General features: G+C 44.2%; 1 protein-coding gene across 1 annotated transcript in view; it reads right to left on the reverse strand.

Annotated features, from left to right (window-relative positions):
* LSM3 (LSM3 homolog, U6 small nuclear RNA associated (S. cerevisiae)) overlaps positions 1–13,438 on the reverse strand; it is a 17,004-nt gene extending 3,566 nt beyond the window's left edge. Inside the window, exons 1-3 of the mRNA XM_008589204.1 lie at positions 13,290–13,438; positions 11,058–11,168; positions 8,613–8,708 (exon numbers count right to left, since the gene is read on the reverse strand). Coding sequence (XP_008587426.1) covers positions 8,613–8,708; positions 11,058–11,168; positions 13,290–13,310 — 228 coding nt within the window. The 5' untranslated portion in view covers positions 13,311–13,438. The remainder of the gene's footprint in view (positions 1–8,612; positions 8,709–11,057; positions 11,169–13,289) is intronic.
* Between the last annotated feature and the right edge of the window lie 3,190 nt (positions 13,439–16,628).

Raw genomic sequence — 16,628 nt, forward strand, 5'->3', positions numbered from 1 at the left:
AATTTTCCCAAGCTCCAGAGAGGAACCAAAACCTCTTATAACGGTTCTATGAACATAGCTTCACAGTCACAAGGAGGGGGCATGCTCTATTTCACACGTCATGACGCACAAGGGGAAGCCCATTGCCATGGGCTCCTAAAAGTATTTAGAGCTCATTCGTAGTTCTCTCAGTTCAAATGCACTTTACTAACTAGGGGTCATTTTTTTTATCATAGCAAGGTTTTCTACTAACACAGTGACATTCCACTTTTAACGAGTTTCTAGGGTAACTAAACTGGTAAGTTAATCCATGGTCATTTTTCTAGAGAAATTTTTTTTAAAAACCCTTTGCTCACAGGTATGGAGATACTTGGTTGCCAGAGGGGCGGACAGTGGCAGAAACTGCTAGCTGTTCATGAAAATTCCTTCTTCCTTCTTTCCTTCCTTCCTGGGCACACAAACTCTATTTCCCAGGCTTCCCTGCAGTTGCGGAGGGTCATATCACTGAGTTCTAGCCTAAAGAATGTGAGAAGAGGTATGTGGCACATTCAGGCCTGGTTCATAAAAACTCCGATGAGGACTCCATTTTTTTTGATACCACTGTTTGGGTGTGAATGATGACAAAGACTTAGGGGTTGGTGAAGCCTTAAGACAGAAGGAGCCTGAATTCCAGAATGATTGTGTGGAGGAAACCTACCTGTGATCAAAAACCAAAGTTCAACTGGGTTGAGTCATTACATGTTTGGAGGTATTTGTTACCATAGTCTAGTCAACAATAACTATTATACCCACAAGAGAAAACTTTCTACTACTCACGTGTGAGTTACCTCCCCTGGGCTGTCTGTTCATATCACCCAGCCAGAAGATCAGGCTACAGACAAATAATTCTTGAGAAAGCAGAGGATGTGGTCCAGTGTGTAAAGGGTTTAGTGCATAAATTTAAGTCCTCCAGGTAAGAAAAGGATGCTATAAACTCAATATCAGAAAAATGTATTGAATTTTCTAGTACTGGTGGTGGATTTCACCCACAATTAATATGACTAAAACATGAACTTGTCCTCTTAGAATCCCCATTCTAGGAATGAGGAAGAAGTAGAGAAAGTATGAATTTATTCCACAGGTGTACTTACACGTAAGAAAAAGACAAAATTATTTACAGCAGGACAGTGTGTGTTAGCAAAAGGTGGTAATAGCTGTCCATCTACAGGAAAATAAATAAATTATCAAACATCTATATGATGGAATTCCATAAAGTCAAAAACAAAAGTACAAGGAAGCTTTATGTATGAAAATAGAAAGAGCTCTGTCACACATTAAGTTAAGAAAACCAAGGTATGGTACTTCCGGTGAAGATGGTGGACTAGATGGTCCCCAGCGTCACTCTCTTCCATAAATCAACGAATTTACAACTATAAAAATGTAACATCAGCCAAGCGGGGGCCACTGGAGCTCAGGTAAAGAGGAGGAGAGACCTATGGAACTCACGAAGGCAGGAGAAACCATGAGAGAGAAAGAAAAAACTGCTCTCAGCATTTCGGGCTGCAACCGCTTTAATGGAGCAGGAGCCGGCAGAAACCGCAGCTGTGCCCTTTAGATGGAGTTACATGGAGGTGGCAGGGGAGAAGAGGACTTTGATGGTCCCCAGCACAGCAAGACCACTAACAGGGTTCCCAAAGACCTGCACAGGAGTGAGGAGACAGAACAGCTGAAAAATGGGAGCCATTCAGAGGCCGGTGAGTCATCGTAAGGGACCAGCACAGGGCCCACGGGAAGTGTTTGGAGCACAGGCAGTGGGGGAGATGGGCCCACTGGGAGAACACTGGGACACAGCAAGAACAGGCTATCTGTCCCCCAATCAGCGCAGGACCACTCAAGGAGACTGGTCAGGAATGCAAAATTGCATGGAATGCAGTTTGATGAAAAAACTCAAGCCCAGATCAGAGTTTCTACTACAACAACCCAGGTTCATTGGGTCTCTGGAGAGCCGGAAGTACCTATGGAGTCAAGCATTAAACTCTGAGCTGCACAAAAAATCTTCCCTAGGGAAACAGCAGCAAAGCAGCAATTTAGCTCAACCACAGAGCTCAAGTACTGGTTCCCACAGGAAGTTCCCGTTTTAGAAGCAAGCAAAGGACAAAAACTTAGTTCCAGCCAAGGCACACCACGAATGCCTTGGGGCCCACCAGTGGACATGAGGCATGAAGCCAGGGGCAGGAACCCCGCCCACAACCACTCACACCACCACCAGCACCTCAGGGTGCCACCCAGAACTCGAGGATTGGAGTCAAGGACCATACCCCACTCCCACATACTGGCACACCACCAATGCCTAGGGGCCTGCCTGGGGACCCGGGGCTAGCAGCCAGGGACCGGACCCCCTTCTCACAACCAGGCATGCTGTGACAGTGCCTCAGGGCCCCACCTGGGGGCCCAAGGCATGGAGAAGGGGACTGGACCTCCCTCCCACAACCAGGCACACCACACCAGCACCTTGGGGTCTGCCTGAGGACCCGAGGCATGGAGAAGGGGACCAGACGCCCATCCCACAACCAGGCACACAGCACCAGTGCCTTGGGGTCCACCTGGGGACCCGAGGCATGAAGAAGGGGACAGGAACCCCTCCCACAACCAGGCACACCATGCCAGTGCCTTGGGGCCTGCCCAGGGACCTGGGGCATTGAGAAGGGGACCGGACCCACCTCCCACAACCAGGCTCACCATGCCAACACTTCGCAGCCTGCCAGGGGACCCGAGGCATGGAGAAGGGGGCTGGAACCCCCTCCCACAACCAGGTACACTGTGCCAGCACCTTGGGGCATGTGCTGGGACCTGGGGCATGGAGAAGGGGACCAGATCCCCCTCCCACAAACAGGCACCCTGCGCCAGTGCCCTGGGGCCCACAGGGGGACCTGGGTATAGAGCTGGGAACCAGATCCCCCTTCCACAACTAGGCACCCCATGCCAGCACCTTGGGGCCTGCCCTGGGACCTAGGGCATGGAGAAGGGGACTGGACGCCCCCTCCCACAACCAGGCACCCTGTGCCAGTGCCCCGAGGCCCACAAGGGGAGCCAGGGTATGGAGCTGGGGACCAGACCCCCATCCCACAACCAGGTACCCCATGTCAACACCCCAGTGCCCACACAGGGACCAGGGGTATGGAGCTGGGAACCAGACACCCCTCCCAGAACCAGGCACCCCATGCCAGCACCTCGGGGCCTGCCCTGGGACCTAGGGCATGGAGAAGGGGACTGGACGCCCCCTCCCACAACCAAGCACACTGTGCCAATGCCTCGGGGCCCACCTATGGACCCAGGATAAGGAGCTGGGGACAACCAGGCACACTGGGACAGCGAATCAGGGCCATTCCCAGGGGCCCGAGGCATGGAGATGGGGACAAGACCCCCATCCCACAACCAGGCACCCTGTGCCAGTGTCCCGGGGCCCACCCAGGGACCCAGGGTATGGAGCCAAGGTCTAGACCCCCCCCTCCCATAACCAGACACACCGCACCAGTGCCTCAGGGCCCACCCTGGGACCTGGGGCATGGAGAAGGGGACTGGAACCCCGCAACCAGGCTCACTACGCCAGCACCTAGGGGCCCGCCCAGGGACAAGGGGTAAGGAGCTGGGACCGGACCCACTATCCCACAACCAGGCATGCCAGGGCCCACCCAGGGGCCCAAGGCATGGAGAAGGGGACCAAACCTCCCTCCCACAACCAGGCACACCATGCCAGTGCCTTGGGGCCTGCCCAGGGACCCAGGACATGGAGAAGGGGACCGGACACCCTTCACACAACCAGGCACCCTGCGCCAATGCTTCAGGGCCCACTCAGGGACCTGGGGGAAGGAGAAAGGGACCAGAACCCCCTCCCACAACCAGGCACAGCACACCAAGGTCTTGGGACCCGTGCTGGGACCTGGGGCATGGAGAAGGGGACCAGACCCACCTCCCACAACCAGGCACCCCATGCCAGCACCTCGGGGCTCCAGCCTGACGACCCAGGGATGGAGCCGGGGACTGGACCCCTCTCCTACAAACAGGCACCCTGTGCAAGTGCCCCAGGGCCCACAAGGGGACCTAGGGTATGGAGCTGGGGACCAGACCCCCTCCCACAACCAGGCACCCCGTGCCAGCTCCTTGGGGCCTGCCCTGGGACCCGGGGTCTGGAGAAGGGGACTGGACCCCCCCTCCCACAACCAGACACACCGCACCAGTGCCTCAGGTCTGCCCATGGACCTGAGGCATGGAGAAAGAGACCAGACTCCCCTCCCACAAACAGGCACCCCATGCCAGGACCTCAGGGCCTACCTGGGGGCCCAGGGTATGGAGCCTGGGACTGGAGCCCCCCTTCCACAACCAGGCACCCGGTGCCAGCACCTTGGGGCCCACTCGGCAACCCAGGGCATGGAACTGGGGATCAGACACTCTCCACAACCAGGCACACTGCCAGCACCACAGAGCAGGCCAAAAACATCTCCTCCATGTAGGTGGCCCACCACAGCCACTACGATAACCATGGCTGCCCAAAGGCAGCCAGATCCAACAACCACCACACAGATGGTCCACCAGCCACTGGAGTGAGTTGACACAAGGAGAGTCACCAGCAGAGATAAAGAAAGGAGGAGGATGTCTGTCTCCACAAAGCCCATTTTACAGTGACGGAAGAGACATCTGCTCTATGATAGTATTGGGGGACCTAATCATGCCTCTCAGCATTGGACAGATCATTTGGGCAGCAAATCAACAAAGTAACCATTATCCCTTTCAGAGGGAGAGAAGAAATCTAGGGTGATTAGAGAGGGGAGGGAAATGGTGATGGGGAGGGATTGGACAAGGGGCATAAAGAATAATTACAATTTGTAACAATACATATACTAGTTATATTGATTTGATCAACATATTTCAATGTTGAAACCCAAAAATATGTATAATCAATTTTGATTCAATAAAAATTAAAATTTTTAAAATAAATAAATAAAAGGGGGAAAAAAAAAAAACCCCACCAAGGTATGAAACAATTTGTATGGTATGCTATTTTTTTTTTAAATGGGGAGAATAATTAATATTCATTAGTACAAGGGCACTTCAAAAAGTTTAACCCCACCAAGGTATGAAACAATTTGTATGGTATGCTATTTTTTTTTTTAAATGGGGAGAATAATTAATATTCATTAGTACAAGGGCACTTCAAAAAGTTTGTGGAGAAACGGAATTAAAAGATAATATGAATCTTTCCACGAACTTTTTGCAGTACCTTCGTATTTGCATAAAGACACTGAGGAGGATTCTCAAGAAACCAGTAACAGTGATTTCCTCTGCAGGTGGCTGTGGAAGATGTTTTATTGTTTCTTTTCTACTTTGTGATTTTTAAAACTGTAAATCTGGGCTGGCCAGTTGGCTAAGCTGTTTAAGAGTGCAGTGTTGTAACACCAAGGTCCAGGGTTTGGATCCCCTTACCACCAGATGCCAAATCCAAAACAAAACAAAATTATCTACTCAAAAGGCTAAATTAAAATGGGAGTAATTTAAAGTGGGTAAGAAAAGAAATATGTGTTAAGTATTATACAGTGATAAACAACACTGGATCATAAAGACAGAATTAGTTCTGTATAAGGGAGTTGGTCTAGAGCTGCTCTGTTCAGTATGAGAGCCACTAGTCACAGGTTGCCAGTTAAAGTAAAATTAAATAAAATTAAATATTCAGTTCACACTAGCACACATTCAAGTGCTAATTAGCCACATATGGCTCATGGCTACTGTATTGGATACAGAACATTTTTATTATTGCACACAGTTCCACTGGACAGTGCTGGTCTAGAGAAAGAGAGACATCTGATACTCTCCAGAAGTCCTATAGGCAAAAGTCTGTAAGGTGAGAAAGGGTGCTGAGAGCAGAGGGAGCAAGACGGCTCAGTTACAAAAGGGCACAACATCCCCAAGAGAAACTGTCTGGTAAGCCAAACGATGAGGTGAAAGAAGGTGGTAAATATGATGAACAGTTGAAAATGCGGGCTGGGGACAAACAATACAAACCTTGAGCAGCCTACAAAACAGACACTCCAATTATGGTAGACTAAGAACCAGAAAAGGAAGATTGACTGTTTTCCACTTTTCCAATAACAAATCAGTAGTCAATTATGTAAGTTAAGGGGAAAACCCCCACAAAAACTTATGGTCAGTGGGTCACCTACAGTTTTGGGAATACTGGTGGTTCCTTAGTTATTTCAATAGAAGAAAGAGAGAGCAAAAAATACAATGGGCCAAGATGAGAAACCATTCAGTCTGGTTTCCCTATGTTGGAGAGCATATAGGAGAGTGAGGTCATTGTTCTCTATGATGCTGAATCAAATTGATTGTAGATACTCCCCATAATATCACTTACTTTCCTCTCTAAGTCTTCAGTTAACATACATTTTCACACTATAATGAGAAACTACTATATATGTCTAAAATCCTACAAGAAAAGGTTGCTTGTACAATGGACTTTCTGTATGGAAATGATACAATACTACACTTTCCAGAGAAGACATGTTTTTTCTTTATAGTTGAAATGAGGAAAGTATTTTCAATCATCTGAAGATTTCATTTTTAATATTTTACCCAATAATATTTTACCCAATGTAAAAAACATCTCATTCACTAAACAAATTTTGCTTACTCTTCTGCAGCTGCAACTCTGGAAGCAAGAGACCATGTGCATTGAGCACACAGTAAGAAGTAGCTGAACAGTCCCCACAGCGGCAGCCAGCCTTCACAGGAAGCAGTTATTTCTACAGAGGTTGATGACCACCCTGAAACTGTTACAGGCTCTCCACCCAGAGAATGCACATGCACAGACACACAACACCTTCAGCAGCTTCAGGAGGAAACCTGCCCTGTGCAGACTAGTATGGATGAGAGAGGTGAATCCCATCGTCAGCTCACTGCAAACCTGGAGGGAGCAGCACTGCTCCCGCTTTATGTGAATGGACACCACAGGTGAAGAGTCCTTTATCACAAGCAGGACTCAATAGTTTATGAAGAGTCTATTTTCATGGGGTAATAATGTACATGAAAAAAGCAGATTCAGTTGTATTAAAATAGGGAAAATGCTGCCAATTAAACCATGAAACAATTCTTTCTTATATGATCTGTAAGATGCAACCAGATTTTTGAGATGCTAAAAAAGCGCATCTCAGAACTGGTATGTTACGATTGTGTCCATGTTTAGAGTTACTAAATGATATCTCTGAAGAGAAAAAAATGCACATGGAGGGAAAAAAAAGCTCATACTTAACGGGATAAAGAAAGAACACTAGCGAAGGAGACAGGAGGGGTCAGACAGAGGAGGCAAGCCAGGATAAAGCAGAACTACAAAAACCAACAAAGGTTAATAACTGAATCGTTGCTATATTCCTGTCACTAATCTGAAAGCTTTTCATGTAATCTCTCAATGAATCCTCCACAGCCACATGAAGTGGGTTATTATTATAATCCTATTATTATCCCCTTTATACAGACAAAGAAACTTATTTGCAGACAGGTTGGGTCATCTGGTCCAAATATAATGCTGATAAGCAAGAGAGTTAAGATTTGAACTCAGACAGTTCTGAAATCTGAACCCACAGCAGGGTCAGGGACTGGCTTCCCAACACGTAAAAGACTTTTCTGATGAGATCATTGGTGATATTAACACATGTGATTTTTAAAATACTGAACAACGTAATGTGTCAATATTTGGAAGATCTACATAATTCAGTGAACCAATTTTCCACATGACCAGCACTTGATGTTACCAAATCACGCATGAGTAAAAGATCCATTTGAAGTGCAAGGCAGATCAACACATTTCCATGTAACAAGAATATGTAAAGGTTACTGATACAGTTTCAGATTCTACACTGCAAATAACCTTTAAGAAACTACCACTTGTTGAATTTGGGTGAAGTAACAAAGGCGAGTATTCACAAAACACACTCTTCTGTTTTTCAACTACCCATCTGTGTGGTCAGATTTTCTTCAACTATAATAACATATTACAACTGATTAAATGCAGAAAAAGATGTCAGAATCTAGCTGTCCTCAATTAAGTCTGGCATTAAAGAGATTTGCAAGACTGTAGGACAAAGGACACTTCTCACTAAATACTTTGTTTTAGAAAGTGTAGTTACCGTTCATAAAAATGTTACTTGTTAACATGTGATAATTTTTTTAAATGAATAAATATTTTAAACATTTCTCTGACTTAGTTTCTAATATACTAAGTACTTATACACCAAATCTACATAAAATGAAAGAACACTGTCCAGTATTACTGTTATACACTAGCACACATAGGCATCCTCCACTGTCACATCTCATTGAATCTGGCAACCCTCTGGGGTACATGGTAGTATTCCTACTTATCAATGAGGAAATCAAGTCTGCAAAGTTAATGTCCTTGCCCAAGGTAGCCTAGGTAGGAAGTGGCCAGGCTGGTACTGGAACCCACGTCTGTCTGACCCCAAAACCCTTGCTTTTAACTGCTACACTCTACTGAGTCCGTAAGTTGGTGTCAAAATATGACAGGCTTTCCACAAATGTGTGTTAAGCTGTTTCAAGTTTAGAATAACTGACGTTTTCAGAGTGATGAATAGAGCTGCTTAACTTACCTTATATATCTCCTCATACGTTTCTTCATCAATTTCTATAGTTGTCACAGTTTCTTCCACATCTCCCAATATCATATTTAAATGCTGATCATAAGCCTGAAGTGGGAGGGTGAAGGACCAAGAAATAGAATAATCAAATTAAGAAATAATGAACAAGATTGACCAAATGGCTCCATCACAAGTAACACATTGAATACTTACAACACAAACTTTTAAATGCAAATAAAAAGCAATCCTGTTGTACTAATACACTGTTTCTTCACAAATCATTTCCAATGATGACTTAATTGACTTGATAAAAATATAAAACTGTTTATATGGCCAAAAATGAATTTATTTATAACTTGAAATTATTTTTTAAGTATCCACATAACTTGTTATCTAAAGCAGTCACATCATTTATAATATTTAATTACAGAAAACGGCAAACTTAGAAGTCACTTTTTTCAATTCCACCTATAATGGTGTGACAAGAAAGATACAGTAAGGAGATAAAATCCTTTGCTGAACTGCTAAGATGATGACATTGTGGTCTTCCAAAGGCATACTGTAGACTAAACACCACAAAGGTAAGGTAAGTAGAGCAACAACCCGCCCATTCATAACCCATTGATGGAGTTTGGATATGCTGTCACCTCCAAAACTCATGTGGAAATTTGATCCCCAGTGTGGCAGTGTTGGAAACTGATTGAGTCATGGGGGCGGATCACTCATGAATGGATTAATGCTCTTCTTGGGGGTGGGGGGGATTAATGAGTGAGTTCTTGCTCTATTATCTCCCGTGAGAGCTTGTTGTTTAAAAGACTCTGGCACCTCCCCTCTCTTGCTTCCTCTTGCCATGTGATCTGCTTGTACACGCTGGCTGCCTGCCACCTTCTGCCATGAGTAGAAGCAGCCTGAGGCCCAAGCCAGATGCAGCTGTCCCAGAATCATAAGCCAAATAAACCTGTCTGTTCACCTCAAATAAAAGTAGCCTACTGGCTATGTGGGGAACTGCTAGCAGAGCACACTAACAAGAGCAAAAACATATGGTTGAGAGGCAGAAAAGAAACAGAAAGCTGGGGCCATTCAATACAGAGCCAATTGAGTCTAACAAGGAACTGAAGAAGCCTCTAAGTGTTAAGGGTAACATGTCTGTCTTGGGGTGTCTCTCCATGTGCCACAGATCCATGTAATTAAGCTCAGTTCTATTTTTCTCCCCAAAGTTGCCACTTTTCCATTTTCTGGAGTTCCTCTTCCCTTAAGGCTAGCTGTAGATTAAGACTACTGTCTCCCTAGGCCCCTAATTCCTTCCCAGGCCCAGAGATACTTCAGGTTTTATGGAAGGTGGAACCATAGTACAAAGAGTAGGGCTGAAGCTAGACTGCCTAGATTCATATTCTGGCTCTTGCTGAACTGGCTATGTCACCTTGAACAGATAACTTCACCATTCTGAGCCTGAGCTTCCTCAACTGCAAGTGGGGACAATTAGTACCTTTCCTCACAGGGTTGTTATAAAGATTAAATGAGTTACTACATACAAAACATGTAGAATAATAGTACCTGGCATATAATTAATGCTGAACAAATGTTAGCTATTTTTAATCACTTTAGGGTAAGAGTGACAGTAATAAAAACACACTTAGGAAAGTAACAAGTCATCAAGGAAAGGCAAAACTTTCAGTATACTAATTATGAATAAATACGACCACTTCAAGGGACCAATTCAACAGAAATACTTGCCAATATACACAAAAAAATGTTATTAAAATGCTTACTGCAGCATTGTTTACAGTAGCAAGAAATGAAAAACAATCTAAATATCACTACTATCATACACAGAATCCCACGTATTCATTAAAAAGGACAAAGATTTATATGCACACATGATCAATGATTTCCAAGAAAGATTAAGTGCAAAAGAAAGGTGCTGAAAAATATGTATAACAATATCCCGTTTATTTTATTTAGAAGTGCTGTACATAATGCAAAAGTATGCATAGGGACACATATGTCTGTATGTTTAAATATACAGAAAAGATACAGAAAACAATAACCCAATTTTTAACAGTCATTACCAATAGAGAAAATGGGATTTTATTTCTGTGCTGCTTAATTTTTTTCATAACAAAACACATATTTATGTAAATGTCAGTAATAAAAAAACATTTAAGTAAGAATACAGGGCAAATAAATGCTATTTATAAATAAGCAAAAGGGGAAAAAAGAAGGGAATGAAAATGTTCTATAATAAATATGCTATTTCTGTTACAAGAAAAAATGTTGTACATATGAACAAAACAGCTGTATTTGACCTGTAGAAATGAGTATCTTTTCACCTCCCTCTCTTCCACATTTCAAAATACTCTTTCACACTGGACAGTTTTTACATTTCAAGGGAGTGGAACTGGTAAGGGGTGGCAAAGATACAATCTGATTTCGAGGTACTTTGATAAATTTACTTACATGTAATCTGCCTCGAAGCTCTCGGTCGTTTCTCATTTTCACATAAATTCGCTCATCCAGGCTGAGCCTGATGAGATCCAGGGGCTCCTCTACGGTGTTGGTAGTTTGTTGCTGATAAAAGAAATAGCCTTAGTAACGCAGTACTAGAAATACTGTGGTAGTCAAATCACTGCTATGTTGTGTGACCACGGACAAGTTACCTATCCTGCCTACGCCTGGGTAATCTGTAAAATGGAGATAACAATAGTATCTATCTCATTCTGTTGTTGTGAGCCTTAAACGATAGATAGGAAAGCTTAGGAAAGTGCCTCTCATGTAGTAAGTGCTATGTAAATGAGGGCTAAAACATACATACATAGGAACAGTTATACAACAAAATAATCATGACTGTACACTGTTCCCTCAAAATTCAAACTACCAGAACCAATTTCAGGATACAGGGAATTTAGCCTTATCTCAAATACCATTTAATTACTTGAAAATCATTCACCCCATGCCTACCACAGACTAGTCAGAATGCTAGGCAGAGGTAAGGCTTAAGCAAAAAAGAGTATGAATTCAGCACAAGGCAGGTTGAGTTTAGGGTGCCAAATGAACAGTAAGATGAATATATTTAGTAAGGCATATAAAATACTGGTTGAAAGCACTAGCTTTGGAGTCAGGCAGTCTGGGTCCAACTCTTGGGCCTGACCTGACACTTATGAACTGAAATTAAAAATCACACCATCTCTAATTCTCAGATTCCTCGGTTTGTAAAATGCGGAAGCCACAGCCTTCCTTCAGGGTTCTCGTGAGGACTAAATGAGCTAATGTACTTAACACAGTACCTGGTAAACAGAAAATACTTATAAATAATTTCCACTACTACTATTAAAGAACTGTTGGAAACTTAGGTTTCAGAGGCCAAGGTTAGGATGACATGGAGTCATCCACATGGAAGGAATGGTAGTGGCCATAGAAGTCGGTAAGATTATTCAAGGGGAGCGTCTTCAGTGAGTACATGAGGGCCCGTGGAGAAAGGTCACTGAATGTCATAAGCTCAAAAGGCTAGATGAGAAAAAAAAAAATCCTGACCTCAACTGATGCCTCCCCGCTAAACACAGTACAATAGGTGCTGTTAAGAACGAGATCACCAACCACTGTATTACAATGATACAGAAGTCACAGTTCCCACCCTCTAGTGTGGAGAGAGGTATATAAATACATAATTTAATATACACATGGCAGCCTAATGCTACCTAAGCCTCTGTCTGGGATGCCTGTTGTCCACCCTTTTCATCCTGCAGTTTTAAATTTTGCCTTTTCAAAGAGGCCTCCCCTGCTCATCTAACTCATTCACTCAATAAATATTTGTTGAGTGATTCTAGCATTGTTCTCAAACCCAAGGGCAGAAGAGTGAACAAAACAAAATCCCTGCTCCTATGGAACTTACGTTTTAGTAAGGGGACATACCCACTAAACAAAGCAGCATATACTTTATATGAAAAAAAAAAACAACCCACGCTATGAAGAAAAATAAAGTAGGGTGAGCAGAGTGGGGGGAGTGCTATTTTTATGCAGATGGCCAGGGAAGTTCTCTCTGATGAGGTGAGATTTCAGTAGAAAGCTGAAGTTGTGGCTTGTCCACAAAGACAGCTGAGGAAGAGGGAAGAGCAGGGGAAAAGCTTGTAGGGACCATTCATTAGTCTGTACACCAGTTCCTTGCTTGTCTCCTTCACACCACATCACAGTTCCTGTATACCTCACATTTTTATATCTACTTTTATCTGTCCTCCCCCACAACATAAGCTCCGAGTGAGGACGGAATCGGTTACGTCAACGCCAGTGTCCCTGGTGCTCAGGACAGTGTCTAATCCCATAAAGCACTACGTCCTTGCTGAACGCACTCAGCAATGACGACGACGCCTTAACTTTATTACCACGTTTTCTATTGGAATCCCGACAGCCCCGTAAGGCAGGCAGAGATAACTATTCCCATTCTACAGACTCAAGAAAAAGGAAGAGACGAACTTGGTAAATAACTAGTTGGCGGGCTTGGAACAAGAAAAGATCTCAGGGCCTGCGGCAAAATTCGGACGGGCGCGGTTACCGAAGGAAGGGGCAGACTAGGCTTTAGAGACCAGGAAGGAGGAGGGGGGTAGCTCGGGGAAAGCAGTCCTGGTACGTGAAGTCGAGCGCGGGTCAGGGCTGGGAGGGGAAGCCGCTCTGGAGCGAGCCCCTCAGAACTCTCACCTGGTCCACGTCGTCCGCCATGTTTCAAACACTGCGCCTTTTCCCGCCTCTCGCGAGAACACGCGAGCGCCTCCGTGCGCCGGAAAAGTGAGGACGCAACGCACCGGAAGTGGAAAGAAAGCTGTTTTGCTTCTTGCTTCCCACAGTTTACGACGGCCATTTGGGGCCGGGCGGAGCTTCGTCTGGGGGCGTGGCTTTACCCCACAACGGCGGGGCGTGGTCACGTCGCGCCCGTGTCGGGGCGGAGCCTGCGCTCGGGTGTCTTCCTGCGGCTGGTGCGTCACTCGCGAAGCGCGTTTCGCCCGGGTGACATGGCTCGGAAGCGCACGGCAGGCGGGGAAGCGCGGGGACGCGGACCGCGCGGCCGGAAGGCCAAGGGCAAGAGCACGGCCCGGCGTGAGGAGAAGAAGGAGGCGGGTGAGAGCGAGGCCGAGCGGGGCTTAGTGGGCCCATGCTGCAGGAGGGCGGAGGAGGCCGGGTTTAGGGGGTGGGCGGAGGCTGCTGCGCTCGCCGTGCGGGAGGAGGCGGTGTTACGGGGCCCACAGGGGCAGGCCGGTGGGTCGCTGCCCCGTTGCCTCCGACGTCCCTTTGTCCTCCAGGCCGGGAGCGNACGCTGGCTGCCTGCCACCTTCTGCCATGAGTAGAAGCAGCCTGAGGCCCAAGCCAGATGCAGCTGTCCCAGAATCATAAGCCAAATAAACCTCTGTTCTTTATAAACCACCCAGTTCCAAGTATTTTGTTATAAGCAACACAAAACGGACTAATACACCCATCCAGAATTTCAATGTGTCTGGGATCTGTGAGCTCAATCAATAAATGTTACAACTAAGATATTCAATCCAAGCCCCAAAGTTCATGCATTTTACCAAAGGTGAACATTCTGGGGTCTTACATTTACTTATGACAATAAACCCACTTATGTTTACTTATAACAGCATTGAATGATTTGTCTGTTCACCTCAAATAAAAGTAGCCTACTGGCTATGTGGGGAACTGCTAGCAGAGCACACTAACAAGAGCAAAAACATATGGTTGAGAGGCAGAAAAGAAACAGAAAGCTGGGGCCATTCAATACAGAGCCAATTGAGTCTAACAAGGAACTGAAGAAGCCTCTAAGTGTTAAGGGTAACATGTCTGTCTTGGGGTGTCTCTCCATGTGCCACAGATCCATGTAATTAAGCTCAGTTCTATTTTTCTCCCCAAAGTTGCCACTTTTCCATCTTCTGGAGTTCCTCTTCCCTTAAGGCTAGCTGTAGATTAAGACTACTGTCTCCCTAGGCCCCTAATTCCTTCCCAGGCCCAGAGATACTTCAGGTTTTATGGAAGGTGGAACCATAGTACAAAGAGTAGGGCTGAAGCTAGACTGCCTAGATTCATATTCTGGCTCTTGCTGAACTGGCTATGTCACCTTGAACAGATAACTTCACCATTCTGAGCCTGAGCTTCCTCAACTGCAAGTGGGGACAATTAGTACCTTTCCTCACAGGGTTGTTATAAAGATTAAATGAGTTACTACATACAAAACATGTAGAATAATAGTACCTGGCATATAATTAATGCTGAACAAATGTTAGCTATTTTTAATCACTTTAGGGTAAGAGTGACAGTAATAAAAACACACTTAGGAAAGTAACAAGTCATCAAGGAAAGGCAAAACTTTCAGTATACTAATTATGAATAAATACGACCACTTCAAGGGACCAATTCAACAGAAATACTTGCCAATATACACAAAAAAATGTTATTAAAATGCTTACTGCAGCATTGTTTACAGTAGCAAGAAATGAAAAACAATCTAAATATCACTACTATCATACACAGAATCCCACGTATTCATTAAAAAGGACAAAGATTTATATGCACACATGATCAATGATTTCCAAGAAAGATTAAGTGCAAAAGAAAGGTGCTGAAAAATATGTATAACAATATCCCGTTTATTTTATTTAGAAGTGCTGTACATAATGCAAAAGTATGCATAGGGACACATATGTCTGTATGTTTAAATATACAGAAAAGATACAGAAAACAATAACCCAATTTTTAACAGTCATTACCAATAGAGAAAATGGGATTTTATTTCTGTGCTGCTTAATTTTTTTCATAACAAAACACATATTTATGTAAATGTCAGTAATAAAAAAACATTTAAGTAAGAATACAGGGCAAATAAATGCTATTTATAAATAAGCAAAAGGGGAAAAAAGAAGGGAATGAAAATGTTCTATAATAAATATGCTATTTCTGTTACAAGAAAAAATGTTGTACATATGAACAAAACAGCTGTATTTGACCTGTAGAAATGAGTATCTTTTCACCTCCCTCTCTTCCACATTTCAAAATACTCTTTCACACTGGACAGTTTTTACATTTCAAGGGAGTGGAACTGGTAAGGGGTGGCAAAGATACAATCTGATTTCGAGGTACTTTGATAAATTTACTTACATGTAATCTGCCTCGAAGCTCTCGGTCGTTTCTCATTTTCACATAAATTCGCTCATCCAGGCTGAGCCTGATGAGATCCAGGGGCTCCTCTACGGTGTTGGTAGTTTGTTGCTGATAAAAGAAATAGCCTTAGTAACGCAGTACTAGAAATACTGTGGTAGTCAAATCACTGCTATGTTGTGTGACCACGGACAAGTTACCTATCCTGCCTACGCCTGGGTAATCTGTAAAATGGAGATAACAATAGTATCTATCTCATTCTGTTGTTGTGAGCCTTAAACGATAGATAGGAAAGCTTAGGAAAGTGCCTCTCATGTAGTAAGTGCTATGTAAATGAGGGCTAAAACATACATACATAGGAACAGTTATACAACAAAATAATCATGACTGTACACTGTTCCCTCAAAATTCAAACTACCAGAACCAATTTCAGGATACAGGGAATTTAGCCTTATCTCAAATACCATTTAATTACTTGAAAATCATTCACCCCATGCCTACCACAGACTAGTCAGAATGCTAGGCAGAGGTAAGGCTTAAGCAAAAAAGAGTATGAATTCAGCACAAGGCAGGTTGAGTTTAGGGTGCCAAATGAACAGTAAGATGAATATATTTAGTAAGGCATATAAAATACTGGTTGAAAGCACTAGCTTTGGAGTCAGGCAGTCTGGGTCCAACTCTTGGGCCTGACCTGACACTTATGAACTGAAATTAAAAATCACACCATCTCTAATTCTCAGATTCCTCGGTTTGTAAAATGCGGAAGCCACAGCCTTCCTTCAGGGTTCTCGTGAGGACTAAATGAGCTAATGTACTTAACACAGTACCTGGTAAACAGAAAATACTTATAAATAATTTCCACTACTACTATTAAAGAACTGTTGGAAACTTAGG

Source organism: Galeopterus variegatus, unplaced genomic scaffold, assembly GCF_000696425.1.
Source record: "Galeopterus variegatus unplaced genomic scaffold, G_variegatus-3.0.2 Scaffold5295, whole genome shotgun sequence".
In the NCBI taxonomy this organism is placed as follows: Eukaryota; Metazoa; Chordata; class Mammalia; order Dermoptera; family Cynocephalidae; genus Galeopterus; species Galeopterus variegatus.